At 41.0% G+C, this 24,622-nt stretch overlaps 1 protein-coding gene across 6 annotated transcripts in view; it reads left to right on the forward strand.

The window, feature by feature from the left end:
• MIPOL1 (mirror-image polydactyly 1) overlaps nt 1–24,622 on the forward strand; it is a 346,213-nt gene that overhangs the window by 163,968 nt on the left and 157,623 nt on the right. For all 6 annotated transcript variants that reach the window (XM_090033637.1, XM_090033631.1, XM_090033632.1 and 3 more), the window contains one exon: nt 20,171–20,278. In XM_090033637.1, coding sequence (XP_089889763.1) covers nt 20,171–20,278 — 108 coding nt within the window. The remainder of the gene's footprint in view (nt 1–20,170; nt 20,279–24,622) is intronic.

Genomic DNA, 24,622 nt, shown 5'->3' on the forward strand with positions numbered 1-24,622 from the left:
TGTACGTATGTATGCAAAGGTGCACACGTGCATGTGTGAACACATGCAAATACACAGATGCACACATGAAAGAGGGGCACCAGGAGAGCTGGGGAGACTGTAGGGGGGGAGTGAAGGGCATCAGCAGCACCAAGGAGGCTGTGGGAGGCCTTTAATTTTAATCACAGATTTGGGGTTTTTATCAGAGAATTTGTGATTTTTATTTATTTATTTATTATCAGATAAAACCAGGATTGCTGAGGATGATACAGGGGAGGGTGAGAATTAGAGTCCATTTATATGGGAGACTGCAGTGCAACATAGAAATAAAGCAAGGTAAATTTTCATAGGAAAAAAGTGCTTTTCAAGTGAAGGGAAGGAATAAACTAGGGAAAGCCAAAAAGTAGATGTACGTGGTTCAGACGTGAAAGATTAAAAAGATGAGGTAAAGGAGGAGAGAGTGAAAATGGAAACTTGTAGACTAATATCTTAATAAAAGGGGCACACATTCATTTAAGCAGACAAATATGAGTCTAATATGTGTGCCCCCTATCAGACAAAACATATCCATGAAGATTATTTTGAGCAGTTGTTTTGTTGATGTTGCTGCTTATTCTGGAGTCTATAGTTAAAAACTTGGAGAAACAAGAAAATCTACAGTATTTCTAGACTGTATGTGCATGTTTAGTTGTTGAGGCTGCAATAGCCCCTTGAATCCTTGCTTATCTGAAGAATTATCTCTTAGCAACTATTCACAGAACCTGGCAGAGACAGTTGGCCCTCACTTTCTTCAGTGGTAGGAGACTGTTGGAAACTTGTGTAGCAAACAATAAAAGCACCTTACCTGAGAGAACAAGGTCCCAGGGTGAACTCAGCCTAGGCAGCAGCTTCAGACAGCATGCCATCTCAGAGATCATGTGACACACAGGCCCTCTCCAGAGGCAACCATTTTGAAAAGGGGAAAATGGCTCCCTGGAGATCATGTGAGATGGGCAGATGAAGCCCACTCTGGAGGGAGCCATCTTGGGAAAAGGGAGAGCCATTGGATAAGCCAGGGATTGGCTGAGGGGGCTGATATATAAAGAGAGGTTGATCTCTTGGGAGTGGGGAGAGGAGTGTAGGCTGTAGGCAGGAGACTGAGGGAGAGCTTCAGTACAGCGGCCTATCCCCAGAGCTGCTAAAACCTGAGGAAAGTACAGGCTGCACTGCGGGCTGAAGGGGTAGGAAGCCCGGCTGCGATACCTGTCTTGCTCCTTCCCCGCCCCCCCGGGAGCCCTGCCCAGCTGCTCAGAGGAGCACCGGGCTCTTCTCCAAGCTCTCTGTCTGATGTGAGGTGCACTAGGGGGAGGGAGGGACTGGAGAGCAATTGATCTAGTTCATGTGAGCTCTTGGTGGCAGGCAGAGCTAGGCGACATGAGACAGTTAAGACCCAAGGGAGGGGGTGGATTTTGACTGCCTGGCAAGTGGGTCTGTGTGGGTGTTGGCAGGGGAGATTGCCAGAGTCTCCAGCATAGACCCTACTCCCTGTGTTAGGGGATGAGGATCTGGGCAGGGTAGGCTATATTACAGGAATTTCAGTGAAGGAGCATCTGCCTGTAACCAGAGCTGTCCTGGGGGTGGGGATGCATTTGGGGTGATCGCCCTGAGCCCCATGCTTTGGGGGGCCCTACGGACAGTACCATACAGGTCTCACTGGCCGCTGCACACCACCGGCTCTGCTCTGCGCACTCGCCTCCCTTCTCCCCCTCTGCTCTGTGCCCTGGCCACTACCCTCCCCTCCCCAGCTCCATGCTCTGGTCACTTACCACCCCGTTTCCCACCCCCCCCACCCCCACACAGGCCTTGCACAGCCTGATCTGCCCCAGGACCTGCATACCCCTAGGGTCAGCTCTGCCTGCAGCACAGCAACCCCTGGGGCACACCTTGTGAGACCCTCACAGCACGGACCCACTTGAGGTGCAGTTTCCCAGAAACCCCTGCGCCTGTGTCCTTGAAAAATAACCGGCTTTGCAGCCTCAGCAAGAGCTACTACCTGTGCAGTTTTCACCCCACTGTGGCTTAACACACATATGTGACATGAGTTTTGCTTTCAGGACATTGAGGGGCAGTTTCCCAGAAACTCTGAAAACTATCACCATGAACCTTGGTAAACTTCATGCCCTGAGCAGAGGCTACCACGCCTGTAAGTTTCATCCAAATCAGCCAAGAAACAACAAAGTTATAGATATTTCATTGATTCCCCATCATATCCTATGGCCAAATCACCAAATCTTTTCTGAATCAATTCAGAATCTCCAAATCAATTTGGAAAGCCTAAAGCTTCTAGCAGTTCAGTTCAGATTCATAGATTTGGCCTCTGAATCATCTGAATAATCTCCGAATCAGAATTGCGATCCAAAGCTTTGCACAGCCCTACTACCCATGTACACATATCATCCAATGTTATTATCATGTACAGCTTTATTAACTGAAGGTGTAACTAAGTTTCTGACAGTTTATCAGTTGTGTTTCAGTTAGTTTCCCTTTCTTAAAACCTTTGTAAATAAAGTGTACATCGTTGTAAATTGTGTGGCATCTAGTCAAAGGTCCAGGGACGCTAGGTGTCTTCCTGTGAGGGGAACCTCCCTCACTCCAGGAGGGCAGGTGGTTCCAGGCTGCGGGCACCTCCAGGGATCCAGAGTTGGGTTATAGTTTTGCAGGTAGCTCCACAGCCAGGGTTACATTTGAAGGTCTTTGATTTGCTCTTATAGGAAAAAAAAAATTAAGGAGCCTTCAAAAAATCTAATGGATGGATTCTCTCTGAAGTCTTAAGGCTAGTTCTTTACATAGTATTATGATCATGATAGAGCAGAAGGCATAGTTTTAGAGGCATTGGTGTACCCATTTCAAAATGTGTCCAGATGTACTATCAAATCAAATTAACATTAAGAATGCAAGTCAGAGCAGCCTTAGCCACATTGCAAAATAGCATACAGAGGAAGAAATGGAAGACACTAAATCTGGGCAAAGAGGATTCTCATAAAAGGCTGAATTTGGCTACCTTTACTCAGTCTGAACAATGCTATAAAGTGCAATAAGTTCCATTGACCTCAGTGGGACTACTCTTGGATTAAGGTATTATTCGATCTGAGTAAGTATAGTAGAACTTTGCGGTAAGTATAGTAGAACTGGAAACCAGTACCAACAGACACATCAGTATCAAGAGACAAAAAATTAATTTGTGTATGTGATGCATTTAGTCATATTTTAAATAATTTAAATAATGCTGTTTAATACTTCAGGTTAATTATATCAGAATTGTTTTCTGCTCACTGTGAAATCCTTTGATTGGAATTGTTACCATGCACTAACCATACCTCCTATATTGGGATCAAAATGTATGCTAACAAAGATCTGCAGATTGTTGGGTAGAATAAATTTTTGTGTTTCATTGTCATTGATATTTTTTTCAAATGAAAAAAAATGAACACAAATTTTTATGCTTTTTTTTTTTCTTCCATGATGAACTCTTATTAAAATGGTCAATTTTCTGACCTATTTGGGATTGTGGTAATATTTTTATTTTTATTTGTACCGTGCACAAAGGTGTGAACTATTTAAAACCCATTGTACTTTGTACTCTGCCATGGTGTATAATTTCAAGATGGTAAAGTATGTGCAAGCATACTAACCTATTACCTGGAGTACTACTTATCATCTTACATGCTTAGTTTCTACATAATTTATTAGAATTATAGGCATGAAATTAGAAAATTGAATGAATAATGTGACTTCCATGTAAAACAGAAGTCGCTTATTTATATATGAGATGCATTAAGAAAACATTCTGAAGGGTGAATGCAGTTTTGCTTTATTTCACAGTAGAGCATCACGTTTGTTGTCTCTGTTTGACTCCAAGTTATTGGGTTCACATTCTGATTAAGAAGTATTGTGAAGAAAGCAGCTGAGGTGAGGCAGAGTTAAAAATCCAACAGAAAATCTACAGGGATAAGGAGATAAAGAGAAAAATAATCCAGAGAAAGATGTGCAATATGCATGTTGGATAAGGCATCCTTTTATTCCAATATTATCTGAAGGGTGTTCCCTCTGCCAATATGCAGCATAATGTGTCTGTATGTGTGTACACACACACACACACACACACACACACACACACACATATCGTGCTGTGTATTGGCAGAGGGAACACCCCTATATGTACATATATAAAATGTATATATGTGTGTATATATTGTAATTCCCAGGAAGATTCAAAAGACAATCGCAGAGTTTTAAAACCTAAAAGAATTAGAGAGGTTTTGCAAGGCTTAGAATTCCACTGAGTTCACCCATTTTTAATACAATTTCTGTGTAGCGCATGAAGAAAAATCTTAGGGTAACATTTCATAACTAAATAAAATGCCAGAGTTGAAAGGTATGACACAAGCATATATGTCATATGCACTGAGGTAAGAGTTCTTTGATAGAAGACAACGTCCTATGATATATTGCGCAGGTACATGAATGATATGTTTATCACCATATTAACGCAACTCACCGTGTCCCCAGAGTGAGGACTCCTTATATGCCTAATGTTAAGCACATGCAAAAGTTTTTTGAAGAATTTCAGCCTACTTCAGTTGGCCTCTTCCTTGGATTTCAATAATCCAGGCCACTGAACAGCTTCAGACAACATACACTGACATTTAAAAGTAAGACTGAAAGGGACCTCAGAAGGTCTAGTCTAGCCCCCTGCTCAAGACAGGATCATCCCTGACTAAACTATCCCAGCCAATGTCTATCTAACTTGCTTTTGAAAATTCCCACAAATAGATGCCATAGTTTCTCTAGGTAGCCTGTTCCAATGCTTGACTACCTTCATAGTCAGAAAACTCTTCCTAATTTCCAACCTAAATTTCCTCTGCTGAAGTTTGATGCTGTTGTTTTTCATCCTGTTCTCTGGGGCCACAGACAAAGCCCATTTCCATCGTTTCAGTACCCTTTGGGTATTTGAAAATTTATTAAATCCCCTCTCAGTCTTCTCTTCTCCAGGCTAAGTAACCCTACTACCATCAGCTTTTCTTCGTAGGTCTTGTCACCAAGGCCCATAATAATTTCTGTTGCTCTGCAGTGGACTCTTTCCAAACTGTTCACACCCTTCTTGAAGTATGGGGCCCAAAACGGGACAGAGTACTCCAGGTGAGGCCTCACCAATGGTGAATAGAGCAGTGGAAAAATCACTTCCCTCTATTTGCAAGCTACTCATGTTAATACAACCCAGTATGCTGTTGGCTTTTTGCAACAAGCTCATGCTACTAGCTCATACTCAGCTTATTGTCCACTGTAACCCCCAAGTCATTCTCTGCAGTACTGCAGCTTTCCCAATAGTTTCCTTGTCTGTTTTTGTGCATGCAGCTATTCTGCCCCAAGCACAAGATTTTTTTCAATTGTCTTTGAATTTCATCAGATTGATCATGAACAATTTCTTCAGTTTCATAGATTTCATAGATTTCATAGACATCAGGGCTGGAAGGGACCTCGGGAGATCATCGAGTCCATTCCCCTGCCCAAAGGGCAGGAAGTCAGCTGGGGTCATAGGATCCCAGCAAGGTAAGCATCTAATTTCCTCCTGAAGGTGCTCAATGTAGGTGCTTGAACCACCTCCACTGGCAGACTGTTCCAGACCTTGGGGGCTCGGACAGTAAAGAAATTCTTCCTTATGTCCAGCCTGAAGCGGTCTTGCAGGAGTTTGTGACCGTTCGACCTCGTCATCCCTTGGGGCGCTCTGGTGAACAGACGTTCCCCCAGATCCTGGTGGTCACCCCTGATAAACTTATAGGTGGCCATCAGATCACCCCTGAGCCTGCGCTTTTCCAGACTAAAGAGTCCCATGGTCTCAGCCTGTCATCGTAAGATCTGTTTTCCTGACCTCTGATCATGCGCGTGGCTCTCCTCTGGACTCTCTCAAGCTTCTCCACATCCTTTTTGAATTGTGGAGCCCAAAACTGGACGCAGTACTCCAGCTGCGGCCTCACCAAGGCCGAGTACAAGGGGAGAATGACGTCCCGGGATTTGTTCAAGAAGCATCTATGGATGCAAGCCAGCGTTTTGGTAGCTTTATTAGCCACAGCATCGCATTGCAGGCTCATGTTCATCTTGTGGTCAATGATGACCCCCAAGTCTTTTTCTTCTGTAGTGCTATCCAACGTAGCACTGCTGAGCCTATAAGGATGCTGCAGGTTTTTCCTCCCGAGGTGGAGAACCTTGCATTTTTCGGTGTTAAACACCATCAGGTTCTCGTCTGCCCATTTGCTGAGCTTGTCCAGGTCAGCCTGGATCACCCGCCTATCTTCTGGCGTGGATGCTTTGCCCCAAAGTTTGGTGTCATCGGCGAACTTGGCCAGTCCACTCCTGACTCCAATGTCCACATCATTAATGAAGATGTTGAACAGGATGGGTCCCAGGACAGAGCCTTGAGGGACCCCACTGGTCACAGGGCACCATGATGAGTGACTGCCATCAATCACAACCCTCTGGGTCTGACCATGGAGCCAATTTCCCAGCCAGCGGATCGTGGTAGAGCCAAGGCCACAACTGGGCAGTTTGGCCAAGAGGTGATCATGGGATACCAGATCAAAAGCTTTTTTGAAGTCAAGATATATGACATCAATCTCTTCTCTCTTGTCTAGGTGATAGGTCACCTGGTCATAGAAGGAAATGAGATTGGTCAAACAAGACCTACCCGCAACAAACCTGTGCTGGCTATCCCTTAGGATGTTAGCCTGGGCCAGTCCATCAAGGATGGCCTCCTTAATAAACTTTTCTAAGATCTTCCCCAGGATAGAAGTCAGGCTAATGGGCCTGTAGTTAGCCGGATCCACTCTCCTCCCTTTCTTGAAGATCGGCACCACATTGGCCTTCTTCCAGTCTTCGGGCACTACACCAGAGCGCCAGGAGTTTTCAAAGATCCCTGCCAGGGGCTGGGCTATGACGCTCGCCAGCTCCTTGAGTACCCTGGGGTGCAGATTGTCAGGGCCGGCTGACTTGAAGGTATCCAGCTTCTCAAGGTGTTCCTTCACGAGGTCAGCATTTATGGGGGGTAGGGGATCCCCATCACCAGGATCTCCCTGTCCCATAGCAGGCATGGGCGTCCCATGGGACTGATGAAAGACTGACGCAAAGTACCTATTTAATAGGTTGGCTTTTTCCTGGGCATCAGTTGTCAGTTGCCCCATCTGGTTTAGCAGGGGTCCAGCGTTGCCCTTCTTTTCCTCCGGCTCCCCACATATCTGAAAAAGGACTTTTTATTTATCCAAGACACTCTAGATTAGGGTGACCATAATAATTTTAGGGAAATCTGGAGCAGGGTAAGGAAATGTGGGACAGGTTATGCATGCATGCACACGTGCCATGCCTCCGCACCCTGCTCCCCATGAGGATTCTCACATGAGTATGCACACAGCGCCAGCCCCATGGCTCCCAGAAGCCTTCATGGCAGAGTGGGGCCAGCTGGGGCAGCACACAGACCCATGCATGGAGGCTGGACCTGTCTGGGAGAGGCCTCTATCTGGTGCTCCCCAGGCTTCATGAGCCTGTGTTGTATGGCCACATGGTCCCTTACCTCTACCTCCGGCAGCTGCCTAGGCTTGCCACATGGAGCCCACGCCTCAGCAATTTGAACAGTGGCAGGGCACAAGGCTTCAGGCAGTGGCAGGGAGGCACTGGGTGGCCGTGCAGCGTGGGCTGGCAGAGCCTGGGGTTCACTGTACAGGGGCCATTCCCAACCAGGTCCAGCCTCTGCATGTGGGGATGGAGCCTGGCCTCAGGCCTCTGCACTGTCCTGCCCCACTCCACTCTGCTCAGGGCAAGCTGGGATGACAGGTGCCTGAGCCCCAGGCTAGACAGGGGTGGTATTCAGCCTAGCCTGCCTCCTGCCTGCTCAGAAGGAGTTAGGCCAGGTATATGTGGGCAGGGTGGTGTCAGTCCAGGACTTTTACTTCAATTCTCACCAACTGGCTGGGATGCTGGGGCAACCTATGAAATATGGGACTATCCCAGCCAGACCGAAACTTGTCACCCTACTCTGGATCCTAGCTCTGCCCTCCAGAGTTCTGAAACTCCACCCAACTTGGTGTTATCTGCAAATGTGCTAAGTATGAACTGAGTCCCATGGCCCAAATCATTAATGAAGATGTTTAACAATACCAGCCCCTGAGGAATTCTGCTTTACACCACAATTAGTAGGAAAACTGTTTCTTTTCTCCAAGTAACCTATATCTAAGGTCTCCACTATTATTAAGAGTCATTTGTAGACTGGCTTTTCTACCTGTAAAATAAAGTTTTGATTTTAAAATCAGATGTGACTTTGTAAAATTTAAAAACAGAAACTTCATTCCGTTGAAAATGGAATGTTCCCAAGTTCTGGTGAGACTTAGCATAGGACTACACCTGCTAGGCGAGGATATCATGATTTGTTAATTATATGATCCTTTTTAGGTCAATAAAAAACTGCTTTGTGCTAATTTTTTAGATGTTACATTTTTTCAATTATTTTTCTCTGTTAAAAGTCTATGTAAGTTGGGCCTCTAAGTCACTTAGGTACTGTAGTAGTTAACTCTGAAGAGGAGTTAGGCAACAGAATGCCATTATGCAGCTGGGCCTTGGGCCCTACAACACTGAGTAGAGCAACAATAGAATAGCATTTACAATCTGATGCAGTCAAGCTACCCAGCCTAAATCTGTTGCAGATCTGTGTAATGGAACTTGTTACACATGGACATCAAAATCTAATGAAAGTGCTTGTTCCAGCAAGACTTCCAATCTGATTCAAGCTTATTCATTCAATCTTATTCAAATCAACCCACCATATCCCTTACAATTTAGCCATTGCCATTTTTAATCCTTATGTAAGAACCAAAAGTTAGTTGAGACTGTTTCCAATCAATGATTCGGTCCTAGACAGTAAAACCTAACGTCCCTAAATGTTGAATCCCAGGTTGACATGGTTGAAATGTATGTTGAGCACTTATTGACTAGGAATTGAATTTTTCTTGGTTCTTGCAATCGTCAACCTTGAAAGAACATAAAATCTATATTGATCCTATAAAAATCAGAGCTAATGAGACCACCCCAAATGAAGTTTTGTGAGTGAATCTAAAGATGCTTTTTGCTTGTATATGTCTAGAATTTTTATAAAGAGGAAACATAGTTAACCAACATCATCTTAAGCATTTAGACATTGTTTTATTTTGTATATATTTATGATCTCATAAAGTATTTTAATGAAAGTATATGAAATTTTTCTTTGCCGTTTTTTCTCATGTTCATCAGTGGACATTTGGCAAGAGAAAGCCAAGTCATGTATACAGCATATTATCTGGTTTGTTTAATGCTGTACTCCAAGTAGCTCAAAGTAGCAATGAAGAAAAAGTGTTTCATCTTTATTTTAGAACATTTCCTTTGATGGCTTCTGATTGAGCAATACACCAATACACCATTGCAAAAAAATGTTTCTAAGCTAAATGTTTCTTTTAACAATCAAAGATAAATTTTTAAAGATGCAGATGTTTCCAGAGCATTTCTCCTTCTTGAGATCCTGGTAGTTTGAAACTGCTGGGCATTGTATAAATAATCATTTAAATACATTTGACTGTTTGCCAGGATGTTGAAGAATAGCGTTTTTCAGATATTAGAAAACTGTAAGTCAAATTATACCTTAATGGAAAGATCTTCATTGTGATTATTGCCCAGGAATTCATTTATTTTTTAGCAAAAATAATTCATCTACATGAAAAAGGATGAAAGATATTTATGTAAATATAAGTGCTTCCAAACATCTGCAGTTCAAAGTACATAATTCACATTGACACCAAAGGTTGGTTTGTGTTTTGACTGGAAGAGTTTGGTATTATTTTTGTCTGCAAAGGAAAGATTTGTGTAGCATCCAAATGGTGAGATGTTTGCCTCTCGAGCAATGGTGATGAATTTGGGACAAGGGGCAGACTGTTAAAAAAAAATGGGTGGGGAGGAGAAGGATCTGTCAGACGCTAAGAATGCTTGCATTCCATTAGACATCTTTGAGTTGGGAGCTATTCTCCTGTGCAGCTTGTTATAAGAAAAGAAGAGAATCTTAAAATAAGCATAAAATAAGATAAATCTTAAAATAAGATAAACTGTTTATCTGTGTTGTGTTGTTGCACATATCCAGATATGGTGGCTGAAAAGAAATCACAGGTGAAAATATATTATGGTTTAAAAATGTATTTTTCTAGTGTTTGATGTAAAGAATAAATATTTATACTGAAGTTGTTTGTTGGACCGAGTACTTAATAATTAAGAGTAGAGGTGCACCAATACATCAGCTGATATAAAGAAAACTGGCTCTATCAGATATCAGCCTGATGGGGCTGATAATTTGGCCAATAAATGCCTGTGCTGCACGCAGCTGCCGCACAGCAGTCGGGTAGTGAGGAGCACAGCCAGCAGCATGGAGAGTTGCCTCCAGCTGGTAAGTCCAGTGTGGTGGAAGGGGAGGGGGGAAGGAAGGGGTGTGAGAGCGCAGATCAACACCCCCTGCAGTGGGGGAGGGGGCAGAGCCAGGTGTTACCCAGGCAGGGCGGGGAGGGGAGGGGGGCAGAGCTGCAGCTCATGGTGCGGGAAAAGGCAGCTCCCGCCACTGCTTGTGCCCCAGGAGGGCATGGAGGGTGTGTGTGCCCCCCAGATCTGTGCAGGGTGGGGTGGGCTGCAGCCAGGGCTGCACAGGACTCTTCTCAGCAGGGTCTGGGCTTGGAGTGGGTGCTGACAGCTCTGGGAGAATGCTGCATCCAACCCAAATTTCACTACCAGCTGCCCAGCACAGCCCCAGCTATTCCTGGCACATGGGTGGAGGTGGGGTGTTCAGCCAGCTGCAGCCTGCCCCATCCTGCACAGATTTGGGGGGCACATGCCGCCTCCCCCCGTTCCCTCCTGGGGTGCAAGCAGCAGCAGGAGCCGCCCTGTCCCTGCCCCTACTACCTCCCTCACTGCAGGGGGCACTGATCTGCTCCCCCATGCCCCTTCCCTCCCCCCTCCCTTCCATCGCACCAGACTTACCAGCTGGAGGCTGCTGTATTGGAAATCGGATCAGTATCAGCCAATATGCCTCCTTAAATATCGGCTATCGGTATTGGCCCCAAAAATCTCTATAGGTGTACCCCTAATTAAGAGTAATGTCTAACTTGGCAAATGGTACAGTATTCAGGTGTGTGGTCCTTAATCTCTCTTGAGTTTCTCCTGGAATATATTACTTGATTTTGTTGTTCTTTAATTGCTTTTCAGGAAAGTAATACTTTTTTTTCTTCAGTCCTTATCGGTAATTACGTTTGCCATAAAATGTGTAATGAAAAATTGGATTCTATCCCCATTATTTAGTAGTGACATTTGTTAGTGTTTGTTAATGATTTTTTTTTTTAAATCTTGTCACTGTTTCAGTGGTATAAACCTTGGCATAGCAAGGTATTTCAGCATACACTTACTTTACTTACTTGAGTAATCCCATTGAGTTCAATAGGTCTACTTGCATGCTTAAAGTTAGGCACATACTTAAGTGCTTTGCTGAACTAAATAGTCATCTTGGCCTACATTATCTAAGATAATTCATTAGGATTGAGCCCTCCATTCATGTGCAGTTTCATTGAAGCCAGTACCAGCCTGGGACCTTTGTTGATTTCTCACCTATTGAAAAGCTCCATATAAACATTGATAAGAGAAGGGAAAAGAAATTGTTTTAAAATGTCAGCCCATACAATTGTCTTCTATAAATATAGACTTTTGAATTATTCCTTTTAAATTCAGATGGGTAGTTTCCCTTTAAATGTATTACTATAATTCAGTAAAACCTTACTGTAAAAAGTGTGGTCAGTAAAATTAATGTATTTATTTATTCCTTGCTCCTGCAAAAATACTCACAAATGTATCAGTATTGCATGTTGCATAAACTAAAAGTTTTGCTCCACATACAAAAGAGTAAAGTTTCATAGCTAAAAAAACAATGCACCTTTATTTCATAGCTAAATAAATGGCCTTTATTAGGTTTTGAGTTGAATTAATCTAATCTATCTTGAATATTTATTGGATTTCAGATGTCACTAGAGTAGGAATTGGCAACATATAGCCCATGGGCCAGATCTAGCCCTTACAGCCAAAGACTTTTGCCTGTGCCTGTGCCTGTTCCAGGACTGAACAGCAAGAAGCTGCTTTGGGCCCAGGCAACTCCCAAATATGCTTGTGCTGCCACTGCTTCTCCCCACCCCTTCACCTCTTGCCTGGAAGGCTGTAGAGTAGGTGCAGCTTCCAGTGAGTAGGGAGCTGTGCCAGGACAAGACAGTTTCTAGCTGTGCCTATATTGCAGTCTAGGAGGTAGGAAGATAGACAGGTGGAGAAAGAACAGCAGTGCAGATGCAGCTTTCAGCTGTCCAACCACCACACCACTTTCCAGTGGCCAGAAACTGTGGTCATGCCTCAGCCAGATGTTGGGAGAAATGGCAGTGGTGTGGGTGTGGGATCTAGCTGGCTGGCCCTTGAATGGCTACTGGAAAAACCAACATGTACTGGTGCGGTACCAAGACCACACAGCCTGTGTCAGACCAGAGCTGGGTTGTTCCAGCCCACAGTTTATAAGGGTTACTGGCTACTGAACTAGTATACAAGTTATGCAATCCTGTTAAACAAATACAGTCAAAAGTTGTTGACAAATTTGACCCTTAAACATACATGGAAAGGGAAACAATGACAGAAGGTGGGGTAGATTCGCACCTTATAGACTAACTAAATCAGTGATGCATAATCTTTTGTGAGCAGCAGCTAACTTCATCAGGTACTAGTAAGCTTCTGCTTATGAAAGCTTATGCATCTCTGATTTAGTTAGTCTATAAGGTGCAAATACACCCTCTCTTCTGTCTGACTTCAGACTAACACAGCTATCTCTGCTCTTTTTAACATAACATTTTGCTATAAATGTAATTTTATTTTATTTTAATGCATTTTAATAAAAGTTCCTATCTAAACAGTACATGTAGTCAGTGATATAAAAAGCACACAAAGATTAGCAGGATTACATAGGCCCAGTAAATATAATTTCCTTGTTGCAATCCACTCATTCCCTGCTCAGCCTGCCATGTCATTTCATTGCTTCCTCAACCAATAAAAACATTACAGTTCTTCACTCTTCTCCACATTGTCATAGTCAGCTAGTCGTCATTCAGATCCTGTTTTCACTGGGACATCTTTAATTTCCTCACCTAGATGGTTTAGTTTGATGAAATGGAAACTAGGTCCTAGTCTAGCACAGCATTTAAGTTTATTTCTAAGTATGTGAATCCCATTAAAGCCAATAAGAACTTAGACGTGTGTATTTTAGATCAGGCTGCTATAGTGCTACAAAGCCTCCTCGTATACAAAACATGCAGGATGATGATTGACTGCCTTTTCTCACATTTGTAAGCATTCCCTTTCTCCTGTACTTCAGCAGTTGTTGACGTTATCCATCTTTCAAGTTACTTGCACATTTCTCTTTACCTCTAACCCTGTGGATCGTGTCCTTACTTTAAAATGAAGCCATATGATGACAACACAGCTTAGGAGGCAGGTCAGGCAATAGGTTAACAGTAATTCAGGAGTCTTTGCAGATAAACAAGCAGTGTTTTAGCACACCACCTGCTACTTGTAGATACACCATGGAACAAAATGCTCATCAGTTCACACAATGTTAGATGTAAATTGCCTACACTGGGCACATCTACATGAGATGCCTACGTGGTTACTGTTAAATTATTTAGTATTTGTATAATCAAGTACTAAATAAATGTGTAGTACCCGGAGTTACTGCACAGTAGAGCCAGAGAACAGCTTTTAAGTGACTCAACTGCACAGTAGCCTAATAATACTATGCAGTAGCGTATAAGCAGTGTCTTCGTGTAGATGCACCCTTTAATTGCAGTGTCATGTTTGTTATCTTAAATCAGCCTCATTTGCAAGCGAAGACTAACATAATGAGATGGTTGGCTGCATTAGTTTGTCCGTCTCCTAAAACTCCAGAACTTATTCTAACCCATATCTACTAGGGCTGTGCAAAATTTCGCCACCAGTTTTGTTTCAACACTGTTTCAACCCGTTTCAAGGTTGAAACAGCAAAATTGAGGTGGAACAGATATGGTTGAAACAGCCTCAAAACAAATGAGGCAAGTCAAAACATTTTGCCGTTTTGACGCTGTTTGATGTTTCGCCCATAGGATATAATGGGGAAGGTTGAAACAGCCTATAACTTTGTCATTTCTGGCCTGATTTGGATGAACTTGCAGGAATGGTAGCCCTTCTGAGGGCATGATGTATGCCAAGTTTCAAGAAGATAGGTACAGCGGGTTCAGAGAACCTGCACTCCAAAGGCTTGAGAGCAAAACTCATGTCATGTGTATGTGTTAAGCCACAGCAGGGTCAAAACTGCAGGGATGGTAGCCCATGGTCAGGCCACGAAGCCTGCCAAGTTTCAAGGAGATAGGTGCAGGGGTTTGGGGGAAACTACACCTTAAACTGCGGACAAGCAACATTTGTGAAATTGGTGACTTTGTGTGTGTTAAGGAGTAGCAGGGTGAAAGCTGCAAGCCCGCTAGCACCTGCTGAGGTCACAAAGCCTGTCAGCTGTTAAGGAGATAGGTGCAGGAGCTTCTGGGTTCTGGGGCCCTGCACCTCTAGCTGCTGATAGGCAAAACTCATGACATGGGTGCTTGTGGGACTGTGTCTGTCATGGGGCACGGGGGGGACAGGGGAACTACTGCAGGCCTGGCTACTAGGCCCTGCTACGGCCACAAAGCCTACTGGGGCCTGGCCACATCCCCCCATCCCCTCAGCTAAGCTCTATGGAAAGGAAGGGAGGGCTGCTGTAGTGTCTCCTGGCTTCTAGCCTGAGCCACTGCAGGTGTGTGCCTGAATTTTTTCAGTCCAAAGGGGATGTCTGTGCACTTACAAACTGGTTTAGCCTAGCCAGGGTCAGGCTTTTTGAACGTCTGTCCCTAGCCTTGGGGGCTTTAATTGGAGAACAAGAAGAATCAGAGTATGTTTTTAAGCATGCCTCTATCTGTTCCCTGTACCCCATTCTGAATATATCTCACTGCTACCCCTTTGCCACTTTTTCCTCTTTACGTCTCTTCTACCTGACAGTTCCTCTACCTGGCAGATCTCTATGTTACCTCTTAATCTCATTAAGTTCTGTTTCACTAGGTCACATATATTTGTTCAGATTTAGTGTCCTCTGTCCCAAGATTGACTACCAATGCACACTTACTCTGTTTCCTAGCTGTGGGACTGTAGTGCTATCATAAGAAGGGTCTTTAACTTCTCCAGATCAAAGGTAGAGGAGGTCAAAGCTAGTAACAGCATTCACATATGTCCGTGTCCTTCATTCTATGCTTAGTGGGCAGTCGGTCCCAATCTCCAGCCTTGGTACAGTAGAAGTTAAGCATGCTCTCTAGTATCCGTCTCCAAGTTTGGAATGGGATACACCACAAAAGTATCTTTACCTGGTTTACGTTGTAGAGGTCTTCAGAGTACAATCATAAGGAATCCATGGGAGGAGTATCTCTCCCACTCTCCACTGTTGGTAGGTGTGGTAGGAAGGAATAGACTCGCAAAGCTCTGGGTGAGTGGAGCTGCTCCTTGGCCCACTGTATTTTGAATTAAAGAACTTGATCACCTTAGGGAATGTGGCAGCTTTTCTGTAAGGATCCGGATTGAGAAATGTTATATTTCCCATCATATATTCCCATAGACCTCTACAACATAAACCAGGTAAAGATACTTTTGTGGTGCATCCCATTCCAAACTTGGAGACGGATACTAGAGAGCATGCTTAACTTCTACTGTACCAAGGCTGGAGATTGGGACCGACTGCCCACTAAGCATAGAATGAAGGACACGGACATATGTGAATGCTGTTATATTTCCCATCATATATTCCCATTCAAACTACCTCTGAAATTCATGGGGGGGAACATATAGAAGTGATTATATTTTGATAGTTGGTGTAATGATTGTGTTTAACATGTATTTGCCAACTTTTATCACACAGTATGGTTCACTGACTATTACAATTCTTTCTGGTTGCAATAATAAAGCCAACATTCTCTCTCTCACAACTGAGAGTAGCCAATCCTGGGGAAAGAATATTTTATTGGCAACTGCTCTGCAAAAGGCAGCTGCTGATTAGTAAAGGAATAGAGATAAAGATAGCCTTAAGGTATAGCACTGACTCATGTAGGTTGTGACTATGACAATGCTAGTTTGGGATTGATAGTTTTAGAGTGAATATGTACAAAAGATTAGGAAAACCTCTCCTCTTTTCTGTCTAATACTTCCTTTTTGGCATATCCTACCTCACATTTGAGTACTCTGTGTATATACTTATTTTATGTGCATGACTATCATAATTTAAATGATCCTTAAGGGTTACTATGCAAAATGTATATGAAAGGATACAACCCACTGCCAACCCAAAGGCTTTAGTGACTTTTAGATAAATCTTCAAGACTCTCTTCCATGCTTATCTTCTCTGACCTTCAAGCACATGCTTCTGCCAATACTGTTAAGGATGTGTGATAGCTGAAATAAGAAACAAACACTTTTTAAATAATCATTACCTTTGGCAAAACATGGTAATTTAATGAAGAATTTCCTCTAGGTGAGTAGTTGTCTTTCATATTAAAATGTACCATTTAAAAAAAAAAATCACCAGTGTACCATTTAGAAAAAAATATAATTTATCTGATTTCTCTAGGATTCATCCTAACCGATTCATAAATATATATTCTAATAAATTTGGTACTGCAGGTTTAAAAGTTCTTAGTTATGATTTTTAAAATGAAAAAACTTCCTTTAGGCCTCTGCTTTGTGAAAAAATCTTATGTTTCTTTGTCATCAATACTAAACTGGCCTGTGACTTCTCTTCACCCTACTCAAAAAGTATTTTTATATATGTTTTTAGAAGGAAGTCCAGTTTCTTACTTGCAGCTGTTGGCATCCTTCAGCAATGAAGGGAACCAATAAAAACACATGTTCTTTAAAAGAATATCTATTTTTATTGGATCCAGCTAACTACCAATGACACCAAATTCAAAAAATGTTGGCCAAATTGAATAGAAGGGCCACATTGTTTAAAACTATTTTTAAAACTTCTTTCTGGACAGTAGAAATATTGTTTCCAAAGAAACTTCATATGCTCTTTACCTTTGTGAAAAAGTTGTTTAGTTTTCAGTAGAGTATTTTAACATTAATAATAGGCTAAATATACAACTTTTGTAAAGCTAAGCTTTTTATGGAATGTACAATAATATAAGATAACTTTTTTCCTTATAATATGTGTTCTTAACAGATGACACATGGCTAACTTCTGTATTCAGGACCAGGAGAAAAAAAATATTTTTTATTTGCTTGAAACAGCTGTAGTTAATCATTATTTTGAGTGAATTAAGAGATATGAGTCTTGTACTTGTATGATCTATTACAGAGAGGTTAACCAGACACCTTTTCCTGTGATGGTCAAATTAAAGCAAAACTTTCAGTGGATTGTAGCAACATATCTGATTTTCCATTTGCAAATGTTTCAATGAAAAAGAGGATTTTTGCCTCCTTCTCTTCCCCCCTACCCCCCTTAAAATAGGGGAAACCCTAATGGAATATTTAATTGGAGTAAAAGACGCTGTTGAGCTAGAGATTCCGTGTGTGAGCATTTGCACTACTGTTCTTCTACCTGTCTGCGAACAGGCAGAATGGTGTAAGAACCCTGCTGTTTCTACTTAATTCAAATTTCTTTCTTCACAAGAGTGTAGCAGGCAGGAGAAGCAGGTTATAAAGTGCATGCTGAGGCCCTCAGTTGTTCAAACTTCCTGATGTGCATTTTGTTTTTGGATTGTAAAGTAGCTAAGGTTGGTATTTGCGGTATATCAAACTTATTTTTGAGTCAGGAGAGCAGCATGAAAAATGTGTGGGTTTTTGGGTTGTTTTTTTTTAAGGTTCATTAAGATTTTAGTCTTTTAACTTAATTACTTCATTAAGTTCAAAATATCACTGGTATAATCAAAATAATAATTGAGGAATTTCAAAATTAAATATTTATAAGATTTTTTTGAAAGGAGGCATTGTTGAAATGGAAAAATAACAAATATACCAAGGGAAAATGGCAACTGAAAACTCATAATTCATGATAAGGAGTGAATTAACAGGTCAGTTTTAAAATTCTGTTGTTCTGAGGCTACATACATTAGAGAAATTGTACAGTGTGACTGTGGATTTAAGTGATTCATAAAGTTGTTGGGGTAATTTTCCTATCACCTTACTTATGATATCTACAGAAACATATTTTTTTATGCTGGATACTGAAAAGGAAAATACAGGCTGTAGTTTGTAATAGCCATTCTCAGTAAGATAACCCTTAAAACTAAACTCAAAACGTCAGTAATTGCTTTATAAAACTATAGTCGTGGTACAATTTAACAATTTTCTGGATTTCTCTATTATTGTAAAAATGTTTTTCTTATTTATATAAAAATTGATATATTGTAGTGCAGCCAGCACAGATCCAAAATGACTCTAGTTCAAAGTAATATGCTAGTCCCAGTGATATTCCTATCTTCAACCTGGAAAATCACATTAGAATTGGTAACTTTCCAAGCTATGGCTTCTAATGCAAGTACACAAAATAGCCAAAGCCACAACTACTGGTCTTCCTACTTTTGGTGCTAAATACTTGTGATTTAGAATTTGAATAAAGAAAATAAGGTTATCTTGTATCATACTTTTTTGTATGTCTTCATAATGTTTGTGTTTTGAGCAGATTGCATCAGTCTGCAGGACTGTCTATACTGGTCAACAGAATTTTACTTGGATATGAAATGAGACTCAGTGGCCTATAGATCTCCGGTTCACATCTTTTCCCCTTAAACATTAGGAGTCATGCTTCAGTACTCTAGTACTGCATACTGGAGAAATTAATAGAGATTACTGAAAAATTAACAATTTTTTACTGAACTTTATATATAAACCCATGGTCATAAACCATCAGGATGATTGCTTTTGAGTTTTCTATTTTGGGAGCACTATTTTAGTGGCCAGCAAGTCACTGATTTCATTCCTTTCTTCCAGGCTTGAAATGTTATCCATCACACTGTTTCATCATTTAAATATTCAACTCCTGTCTCATCAAGGTCTTCCATTTTAGTTTTCAGTACTAATATTGTAATGGTTCCCTTGTAACATGTGGTATGTTAAAAATATTCTGTTGTTATAAATGTTCTTAGCTATCATGTTCTCTCCTCTTACTTTTGCTTTAGCAGTTATTCTCTTATATGCCCTTAGTAATCCACTGAACCTTCATCTCCACTTCCCATTTCTTTGTTTTTATAGGGGATTTTTTTTCTACTAACAATTAAATTACTATGTTAAGCCAAGATAGCTGGATTTTATCCTGTATCGTGATCTTTAAAACTGGCAAAATGTGATTTGGCTGCTAATTTGATAGTCTTAACACTTTGCCCTTTAAAATAGTTATTCAACATTACTGCTTTAAACATTTGTGTACGTAAGCACACAATGAGAAAAATTAAAATGTTTTATCCAGCTTTTTTAAGTTGAATATTAAAAAATAGATATACTTTTATCTAGTCTTTTCCCTCCAAAATCTGTTATGTATTTGGCAATCAATATAATCTCTTAGTTTAATATACCATTTATGAAATTATGCATATACTTTCTTATAAAAATATATGCGCTTACATTGTTTTTGTCATATCTAGTTATATATATTTTTAAAAGCCTAATTCTGTGTTATACTAGTATAGATAGAAAAAGTATTTGAGTAGAGATAGAAAAAGAATTTGGCCAAGTATCTTATTTATTTGCCAAGTTTTAAAAAATATGTATTTTGCAGAGTTTCTCTATATACTTCTTAATGAGCTTTCTTTTCCATGAACAACTATCTCATGAAGAGGGAATAAATAAAAGATTGAATATTATTTTTAAAAATAGTATAGGCCTAGTATTATCTCATCTCTTGCATTACAACTTGCTCTGCCTGAAGCTTTTTTCCACTGCAAAAATGGTGCTGGTGTCATTTACATTAATTCATTTGGCTTGTTGGAGAAAATATGCCCCAGCTCCTTTACTTAATGGGATTCTTTCCTCGTTGCAGTGCAAACGGCTGGAGCAGGAGCTTCATCATCTGAAAGAGCAGAACCAGACTTCAGCAAACAACACGAGACATCTGACTGCTGAAAACAATCAAGAACGTGCTCTGAAGGTAAATCTCTGTTCCTTCTTGCAGGCAAATTAAGGTTGTAAGCCCCTGGTGCCAGCTTTCTGTGCTGCATATATCAGTTGTGTACATTTCGGCAGAAGTGAGCTGTGGTGTTTGCCAACAACCCCTTCTTTAAACACAGATACAGCACCCTTCTGTTATGGTATTATTTTAGAGTGTGTGTGTGTGTGTGTGTGTGTGAGAGAGAGAGAGAGAGAGAGAGAGAGAAAACAAAAAGAAATAATATATTCTCCTAATTGATGGGCTGTTTGTTGCAGTAACTGACACCAGATTCTGTTTGGGATCTGTTCTTACAACGTTACAGTTTTATGAGTAGAAATCTGCTGCCATTTGCTTCATGGCACCTGTACAAAACTATCATTTTAAAGTGTGGCTCTTTGCTCTGTTCCTGGCAGTGTATGTTATATTAATAACATTGTTGACCTACACCACTAGTGACCACACACTTGATACTACTATTTGCAAAAGGGTAGCTTATTCAGTTGGAATTGGGAGGACGAATATTAAGTCTTGTCAATAAGATTAAAAGAGATGGGGGGGAGAGAGGAGGAGACAGAGGAAGGACAGTAAAAAGGTTTGATAAGTTTGTTCCTACTTTGAATTGGTATCCCTCTAACTGGAGGAACCATAACTTGCCAGCACAAGAGGAAATGCCAGGTAGGAAGCAAAAGTATGCATGTATGTCCAACTAATAAAAACCTGAGAAATCTTTTTTCTCCCATGTAGTTCCCTTTTATGTGTGGAGAGCTGGTATTTCTACACCACTTTCATCTTGTCATTTTAAACTGTGTTTTATTTGGGTACTAGGAATGAGATGCATCTCATTTATAGTCAGATATTGCCCTATCTTTTATTCTTGAGATCATGAGAGATTTGTCATTGTTACTTGGATTTAGTCAGTACAAGTCATGGAACTCAAGTCAGCTCATCTCTGGTCACTTTTAAGGGATAGCAATATATGCAACCTCAGTGCAAAAACAAAAGTAGAAGTTAACCTCTGTGGTATAATGCACAGGAAACACTTAGAAGACAGGAAATTTGAGGCAGGTTCTCAAACAGACCTTGATTCTGCCAGCTGGAACAGATACCTGTTATTTTAGTTATATCTTCCCTTATTTCAAAAGTAAAGTACAACATTTTATCATTCCGAATACAATGTGCTGAATTTTTAAAGCAGGCTCATCTTAGCTTCTAAGGATATAACTTGCAAGTTATATTTTTATATTCAAGAACCATTCAGACTTGTGTGTAAATTTGAGGATACAAGTTGCACAGACAAATCTACCTTTTTGCATGAGCAAAAACTTGAATCCATAAAATTGTCTATTTAGTTGCTAAAAATTATCCTGCAGTTTTAGAAGCCATTTTTGAAAATTTGGCTAGTAACATTTATAAATTAAGCATTTGGAAAGTAAGTTTAATTCTGAAGAAAATTCATTTTGTCTTCTTTTTTTGTTTTGGTTTCCTCTTTTCCCCATTTGTATTAACAATTTTGTGGTCCCCTGTATTCAGTCTGAGTAAATCTCATATTTTTATCATAAACAGCATGTTGGGTGAATGCTACCTATGTAGCTTGTCCTACAAACTTTAGAAAATGTTTAATTAACTAGAAGGAAAAAAGTGAGCTAGAAGAAATGCCATGCTACATAAATGCGAAATGTTGTAAAAGTTTAAAGTTGACAGTAAAGTCTGTACCGCATATTACAAAATAAAGTCCACACTCTGAAAAGCAACACAACCTCCTTCAAAATGAATGACTGACAGAGCAAGCAAGAAAAAAGATACATCATAGATATAGAGCTGTTTATGACTGCAGTAATGGAGGTATTTTGATTTTGGAGTCTCTAGAAACTATTCTTTGACAGATATTATGGTAACTGCAAACAATAAGAGCCAGATCTGCAGAGGGATTTAGGTATAGTGCCACTCAGCATAGCCACACCTAATTTTAGGTGCCTGGTAAGCAGAGTGAAATTTGCAACTCCAACAGGAAAGATTAGGCCCCTACAAATGTGACTCTCAGAAGCCAGTGGGATGAGCAGAGCACAGTAGAAATGGAATGTCCCCAATGCTGCAGGAAAGCAGCAGGTCTGGGTTGGGGCACTTTCAGCTCATGTGGTTTAGCTGTGCCATTAGACAACTGATAAGCCAAAGATTTTCATTTCATAGACATCAGGGCTGGAAGGGACCTCGGGAGATCATCGAGTCCAGCCCCCTGCCCAAAGGGCAGGAAGTCAGCTGGGGTCATAGGATCCCAGCAAGATAAGCATCCAATTTACTCTTGAAGGTGCTCAATGTAGGTGCTTGAACCACCTCCGCTGGCAGACTGTTCCAGACCTTGGGGGCTCGGACAGTAAAGAAATTCTTCCTTATGTCCAGCCTGAAACGGTCTTGCAGGAGTTTGTGACTGTTCGACTTCGTCATCCCTTGGGGCGCTCTGGTGAACAAACGTTCCCCCAGATCCTGGTGGTCACCCCGATAAACTTATAGGTGGCCACCAGATCACCCCGAGCCTACGCTTTTCCAGGCTAAAGAGTCCCATGGCTCTCAGCCTGTCATCGTAAGGTCTGTTTTCCTGACCTCTGATCATGCGCGTGGCTCTTCTCTGGACTCTCTCAAGCTTCTCCACATCCTTTTTCAATTGTGGAGCCCAAAACTGGATGCAGTACTCCAGCTGCGGCCTCACCAAGGCCGACTCCTGGCCTAAGAGAAAAGAAACAAGCAAGATGATTCTGTAGGCTAGTAATGAGGTCAGTCCCTTGGCAGAGGCAGCCTAAGCTCTTGCCCCTGCTATTGGGTGTACTTAAGTATTTTGTATTGTACGGCCATTAGAAAATGTGAGGAGTTATAGTAAGAGAGTTGCAGTGTTCAGTATAGAAGCAGTGTGGAGAGCAGGAATTTGGGGTCAGAGCTGTTTGTTAAACTTTTTTGTGTTGAAGTTCCTTCCTTTCAATTTAGAAGTCTCTTTATAAGCAGTCAGATTTGTTGAAGATTGCTCTATGCCAGTTCAGGGCTTGGCACAGAATTTGATACAAACGTATATTTATTTGTTCATAGGGCTTCTGTCATCCTTTCAAAGAACATCCACTCTAGGCAGATTCCCAGTTGAGAATGGGAAGGGGTGGGAAATATCTTAGCCAAAGGGATGGTGCACTCGGTTCGGATTCCAGACTACAGGGAGCAGGAAGCAGTTTTGTATTGTGTGATCATAACCTTGATTTTACCTTAGCTTGTTTGTCAGGAAGTGTTTGTTTTGTAATTGATTTGCTTTTTTCTTCAAAGGAAGGAAAGAGGAAAAAAACCTCCAAATTAGTGATTTTAAAAAGATTGTTGTAATCTACAGTCTATCCCTCCAAAAAAGTGACTCTGCAGGAATAAGTTCTTTGACTAGAATCTGAAAAGTTACTCGTATGAAGACATATCTAAAGATTATAGTAAATTATTTGCCCCTCAGACATTACAAACATTTCTGGCATTAAAATGAGGGGTAGTTAACTTGTGAGAGGCAAGGATTTCTTAGGATGATATCTTTTATTAGACCAAGTATGTAGTGGAGATAAAGTTAGACAAACTTTCAAACGCAAGACATTCTTCCTCAGGTAATTAATAGTACTAGTTTAAGGGAAGGAAGATGCCAAATTAGTCTCAGGTAAGGGCTGTGAGAGTGATATTACCAAAGTAATGTAGTAAGGTATTAAGAAATTATATGTATGATTTAAATGATCAATGTTTATTTCTTCTTATGGATGTGCTGAAGAAAATTTCACACCATCCACAATTTGCGAAGGGAAAGTGGGGGCTGGGGAGGGAGAGACGAAGAATTGCCGAGTGCTTTTTTTCTTCTCAGGAATGTCCACTGTACCTTACAGTTCTCTTCTACTTTAAAAAGCATATGAGAGATGAAGTAATGACTAATTTAATAAAAAGATATGCAGGAGAAAGATTTCTTAGGGTGATATATTTTTATTGGCTAACTGCATAGTTGGAATAGCGTTAGACAAGCTTTTGAATGCAAGACATTCTTCATCCGGTAATACATTCATGAATGTCCTGCGTTGGAAAGTTTGTCTAACACTCTCCCAACTATGGAGTTGGTCCAGTAAAAGATATTTCCCTAAGAAGTCCTTGTCTGTTACATAGTTCTTGGACCTTCATAGCTACAACATCACTGTAAAACTACCATAAAAAAGTTAAAAATACATACTGTTAAATGAATCTGTAGCACTATATGAGTTGCTGCTGAGTAAGCTGTTTGTCTCCCCTGTAGAGTGGTACTGTCTCTAAGACATTAGGGGCACAAGGTATTTTAAGTACACTGCTAATCAC

This window comes from Crocodylus siamensis, chromosome 2 (assembly GCF_052110815.1).
Source record: "Crocodylus siamensis isolate JL-2025a chromosome 2, ASM5211081v1, whole genome shotgun sequence".
NCBI lineage: Eukaryota > Metazoa > Chordata > Crocodylia > Crocodylidae > Crocodylus > Crocodylus siamensis.